This window comes from Nuphar pumila, chromosome 14 (genome assembly GCF_984573655.1).
Source record: "Nuphar pumila chromosome 14, dmNupPumi1.hap1.1, whole genome shotgun sequence".
Classification (NCBI taxonomy): Eukaryota; Viridiplantae; Streptophyta; class Magnoliopsida; order Nymphaeales; family Nymphaeaceae; genus Nuphar; species Nuphar pumila.
Genome location: NC_143262.1, coordinates 77,701,877 through 77,706,870, shown reverse-complemented (window position 1 = coordinate 77,706,870; position 4,994 = coordinate 77,701,877). Strand labels below are relative to the sequence as shown.

The 4,994-nt window shown below is 46.8% G+C and overlaps 1 protein-coding gene across 1 annotated transcript; it reads right to left on the bottom strand.

Moving 5' to 3' along the window:
* Positions 1-2,083: 2,083 nt before the first annotated feature.
* Positions 2,084-4,994, bottom strand: LOC149817033 (cationic amino acid transporter 7, chloroplastic-like). The gene is made up of 5 exons (XM_089986722.1): positions 4,452-4,994; positions 4,157-4,379; positions 3,714-4,062; positions 3,388-3,619; positions 2,084-2,809 (listed from the first exon to the last, which is right to left on the bottom strand). Exons 1-5 carry the CDS (start codon positions 4,831-4,833, stop codon positions 2,205-2,207), a joined length of 1,791 nt encoding a protein of 596 aa, XP_089842848.1. The 5' UTR covers positions 4,834-4,994; the 3' UTR covers positions 2,084-2,204.

The following is a 4,994-nucleotide window of genomic DNA, read 5'->3' as shown; positions in this document are numbered from 1 at the left end:
TTTATCATTTTGATGCTTTATTCTTGAACTTTGTTCTAAGGAGCTATTAAACGTTAGTACATAAGTGACTAGTGCATAAGAGGCCGACTCCTTAGAGCTTATTTCGGTGAAGAAAATGTCAATGATGAAATGCTTAAATTAATAAATTCTTTTATGTAATGGTTCAATCAGATTTGTTAATGGTGGTTTTGTACTTGATCTGGTATTAAGAGGCTAAGACACGCCCGCGCTTGCGTTCAGGCAGGCCATCAAGTACTTGGTACAGTTGAAATGTGTTTGTTGGTGAGACTGTTATATTATTACATATTAGAAAAGAAAAAAAAATCGTGTTACCTTTAGAAAAAAAATGGTATTTTTGGTTTGAAATCTATCAGGCCGTTACACTCGCATCATTGCATATTAACAGAGGTTAAGTCTCAATTAAATTGCCCACAAGAGATCCACTCATCTGGTAGGGCGGACTTGTGAATGTCACCAAGTTGACGGGATGTCACAAGTTCCAAACCCATGAGTGGGGTCCCTTGCTGCAAGGTCAAAGCTGAGTGTACCGCCCGGTGAGCAGGGAGACCTTAAGGGTTTTACCAACCATAGGTCGTCGATGATACAGTTTTTTTTTTCTTGGATTATCCAAAAAAAAAAAGTCTCAATTAAATTGAGTCAAATGATAATAATACCCCTCAAATGACTAGACTGCCTATTTCCTCTTTTTTTACAAGGGTAAATAAGTATGTTTACGTCTCCAGGGGCAACATAGCAAGCTCAAAATAAACATATTTTCCAAGACAATGGACTCAAGTCCATGTTTGGCAGTTTTTAGGAAAACGAAGGCCCATGTCAAGAAATTCAAAAAATTGAAGCCCTTTTTTTTGGGATTAAGGGTAAAAGCAATGTTGTCAAATCGGTATCCATTTTCAAAATGATTCCTGGGGAAATAGAAATCAGCCGATTCCATTCTGAACTGAATCAATGAATCAGTCAATTTTTAACCAGCAGATGACACGTGTTACAAAAATTAAAATACCATTGTAAATATTAAAAAGTATTTTAAACCATTTTAAAAAATATTAAAAATTAAGCCCAATCATTTCATGTTGATTTCTGACTGAAACAATATGAATAATATGAATGGGCCGATTCACAAAAATACTAACATTAAGCAAAAGGTTGTCCTTAAAGAATTTTCCTTATTATTTAATTTGCAGAATCCCTTACATCTCCCAAGCACCAACCGTCCTAGCTAATTAGGGCCACTATCCCAACATGGCTCTGGTGTTTAGGTTCAACCCGTCTAGGGATAGATGATCTTGTGAGACCGTTATAATACAATGCTGACAGTAGATCTCATTTACAGGAACATGCCAAATATGGATGGGACTAGTGGTTTTGAACTCAGATAAGCTAAGACTTGGTTGTAACTTGCATGATTTGAAAAATTTCTCAGCCCAAAGAATAAATTCGTTTTTCACTTGTGCCTAGAGATATTAACCTAAATGTGCCCACAAGGACTTGGCTCATCTGATCTGGTAAGGGCAATTTGCGAATGTCGAAAGTTCGAAACCCGTAGGTGGCATCCCTTGCCACAAGGTTGAAGCTGAATGTACTCCTCAGTGGGCAGGGAAGACTTCAAGGAATTTACCAACCGAAGGGCACCCAATGTGAGGTCAGTGATGAGGGTATTTTGCCTTGGATTATCCAAAAAACATTGACCCAAATTCATAGCTATTACCAAGTTGCCTAAAAGGGTAGTTAATTTTAAAGGAAATTTGTGATGAGTTTGGATATCCATGTCATGGAGCATAATACAATATCCCAACTTTTCTTTTGCATGTGTATGCTTACAAAACCCCATAAATGGGAGTTAAGGCCCTCCTTTCATTATTTACTTAGCATGTGGGACATATGAACCTAACTTTAAGGCACCATGGAACCAATTTTTTGTTTTTTAAAGAAACCATGGAAACAATTCATTTTATCAATTGCTGACCAATCTTCAAAACAACAAAGAAGTATAAATTTATACCTTTTTTTTTTCTTCCCAATTTTCCTTTACAAGTATATCATAAGTAGTTAGAAGAAGATTAGATACAATCCCCTTATTTTCATTTCGTTTTTTCTATCAATCATGTATAAAATTGGCAAACTTAATCCATCACTATGGAGATGAACTGCACCTTAGGTTCCTTTTTTTTTTTTTTTCAGAATAACTACACCTTGGGTTCATTATCATCCTTGCCATTATCACAAGCTGGGTTGCCAGTATGTTGAGCTGCATCTGTGGAGCCCTTTTGCAGCTCCAAATCTCCCACATTTTCCTCCTCCTCCGCCGTGTCGTAGCTTGCATGTACACTATACAGTAAGTACATCCCCAGGGCGAGGGCAGAGAAGAACCCCAACCGGATGTAGGAGGCCCGGTTCATGAACCCCAACAAGAACACATTGAGGAACGCCGACATTGCCGGGATCCACGGCATCAGTGGCATGACCCAGAATTCCGGCTTCCGTGCCTGCAAAACGGCCAACTGGAATATCTGGAGCGAAGCTACCGATGCGACACCGGACCCGCCGAGGGCCAGGGTCCGGACCCGGCCGGCAGGGAACAGTTGCCAAGTCAGAGTGAAGGCAATGGATAGGGCCGAGAAGGTGAGCAGGAAGGTGAGGGTGAGCCACCTGTTGCTCTTATCGTCTGCCACGTAGCGCCTGTAGATGACCGCGTTGGCCACCATATAGAAGACGAAGAGGGTACCGATGGAGACCAGATCTAGGAGGACGCCCAGATCTGTGAAGACGGCAATCGTGGCCGTACAAATCCCTGAGCGAAACAGAGAACTGCGTTAGAATTTACCCCTGCGAAAAAAAACATTTACAAGTATGCCATCACATCCTTTTCATCACGATCTATTGACGAAATTTTCCCTCTCTAATCAATGAAAGATTCAAAATAACCCCCAAAATACACTAAAGCCGATGTAAATGTGCCACAAAATTGAGGGCAAATTGGTCATTGGCGTAGAATTCCGCAAGTGCAACGACGAACTGTCCCAACTCCTAAGTCCTAACACAAACAAGGGACACCAGAAGATTCTGGAGCCAGTGAGCTGTTTCAGAATATTACAAGGCATTTTCGTCTTATAAAAAAACAAGACAAATTGAATTCATTTGACGAAAATACCATCAAGAAAAGCCGCAAAAGACATCCCACAAAGCGAAGCCGGAACGGAGAAAATGTCCTTCAAAAGGGCCGCCGACGGGAAAACCCGATCGTCAAAAAAATCCGAGGATGGATGGCTTTGTCCCGTAAAAAGAACGATGCGCGGGGGTATTTTCGTCATAAAAGTATCAAAGAAGTCAAAAGCAACAGATGGTAGAGAGCTAGACAGTCAAACTCACCGAGGAAGACCGATGCGTTGACCGGCGTACCCGTGCGAGGGTTGATCCGAGCGAACCAAGGCGGGACCACGTGGGACCTTCCTATGACGCACAGGTACCTGGCCTGGCCCAGCATGGCCACCAGCAGCGACGTCACGATCCCTAGGCTCGCGCCCACCCCGACCAGGTTCGAAACCCACTCCCACCCTTCCACGCTCTTGAACGCCGTCGAGAACGGCGCGTCGACACAGATCTGAAAATCAAATCCAAATAAGAAACAAAAAAAAAAAAAATCCAGTCTACATACAAAAGACCGCGGGTCGGGTTGGTGGGGTACGCAAACGTACCGCGTCGTAGGGGACCAGCAATGTGAGAGCGGCTGCCATGAGGCAGTAGAGAACCGTGACGATGGCGACCGACCCCGACACCCCGATGGGTATGTCCTTGGCCGGGTGCTTCACCTCCTCGGCCATTGTGGAGACCGCGTCGTAGCCGATGTAACTCATGTAGACGGTGGCCGCGCCGCCGAGCACGCCGCTGACGCCGTGCGGTAGGAAACCCCCCGGGTCCCCCGGGTCCTTCGGGTGCACCAGGTTCCTCGTGCTACCCTTCGCGAACCCCGCGATGATGATGAAGAGGATGAACGAGATGTGCACCACGGTCAGCACCATGTTCAGAACCGAGCTCTCCTTCGTGCTGCATAAAGCCACCAAGATTTTATCATACGAAGATTGAATTTCGATTTGGTGATTTTGAGAGGATTCGTATGGCGTCTGTGGTTGCATTTTACCTGTAGCAAATAGAGATCGTGATGGCGAAGATGATGGCGACGGCGATGAGGTCGATGCTGCGGTAATTTTCCGGCAGGCCGGAGACCGGAATCCGCCAGGCTCCCGGTGAGGAGTTTCCGAAGATGGTAGCGAGGTAGGAGGTGAAGCTCCGGGCGACGGCCGCGTTGGAGACGACGTACTCCATCAGCAGGTTCGCTCCCGTCATGAACGCCGCGAATTCGCCTGGAGAGAGTGAGAAATGAGGAATCAGAATTTGGAAAGGAACGCTCCAGCAGAGGGAGGGAGGGGGATTACCGAAGGTGACGCGCAGGTAGCTGAAGGCGCCGCCGGCGACCGGCATTTCGACGGCGAACTCGGTGTAGCAGAAAGCGGAGAGGAGGGCGCATAGGCCGGAAACGGCGTAGGAGACGACGACACCGGGGCCAGCCTTCTTTCCGGCGGCGGAGCCCACGGTGACGAAGACGCCGGCGCCGACCATCCCGCCGACGCCGAGGCCAATGAGGTCGTGCCACCGGAGCTTCCTCTGCATGGCGGACCCGGACCGGGCCCGTACCCGGCTCATTTCCTCGAAAGCCGTCGACACCGCGCCCGCTCGCCGGCAGAACCTTTCCGGCGTCTGCGACAGCGCCGAGCCGTAGGCTCTGAGGCTCGAGAAGGAGCCCTTCCTCGCACCCATCACAACGCACCCCTCTCCCTCACTCTGTTTTCCGAGTGAAAAGAAGAGGGAGGGAGTGATTGGTTCGCAGTTTGGCCCTCCTGGCTCCGAGGTTATCGCAATTTAAAGGCCCCGAGATTTACCGAAAGCCACTGTTTTAGCGTCATAATATCGCTAATACC

Coding starts and splice junctions, on each gene's coding strand:
- LOC149817033 (XM_089986722.1), bottom strand. CDS start 4,833: ATGGGTGCGAGGAAGGGCTCCTTCTCGAGCCTCAGAGCCTACGGCTCG. Junction 4,063..4,156: donor ACGATCTCTATTTGCTACAG/GTAAAATGCAAC, acceptor GGCTTTATGCAG/CACGAAGGAGAGCTCGGTTC. Junction 3,620..3,713: donor TGCTGGTCCCCTACGACGCG/GTACGTTTGCGT, acceptor TTTGATTTTCAG/ATCTGTGTCGACGCGCCGTT.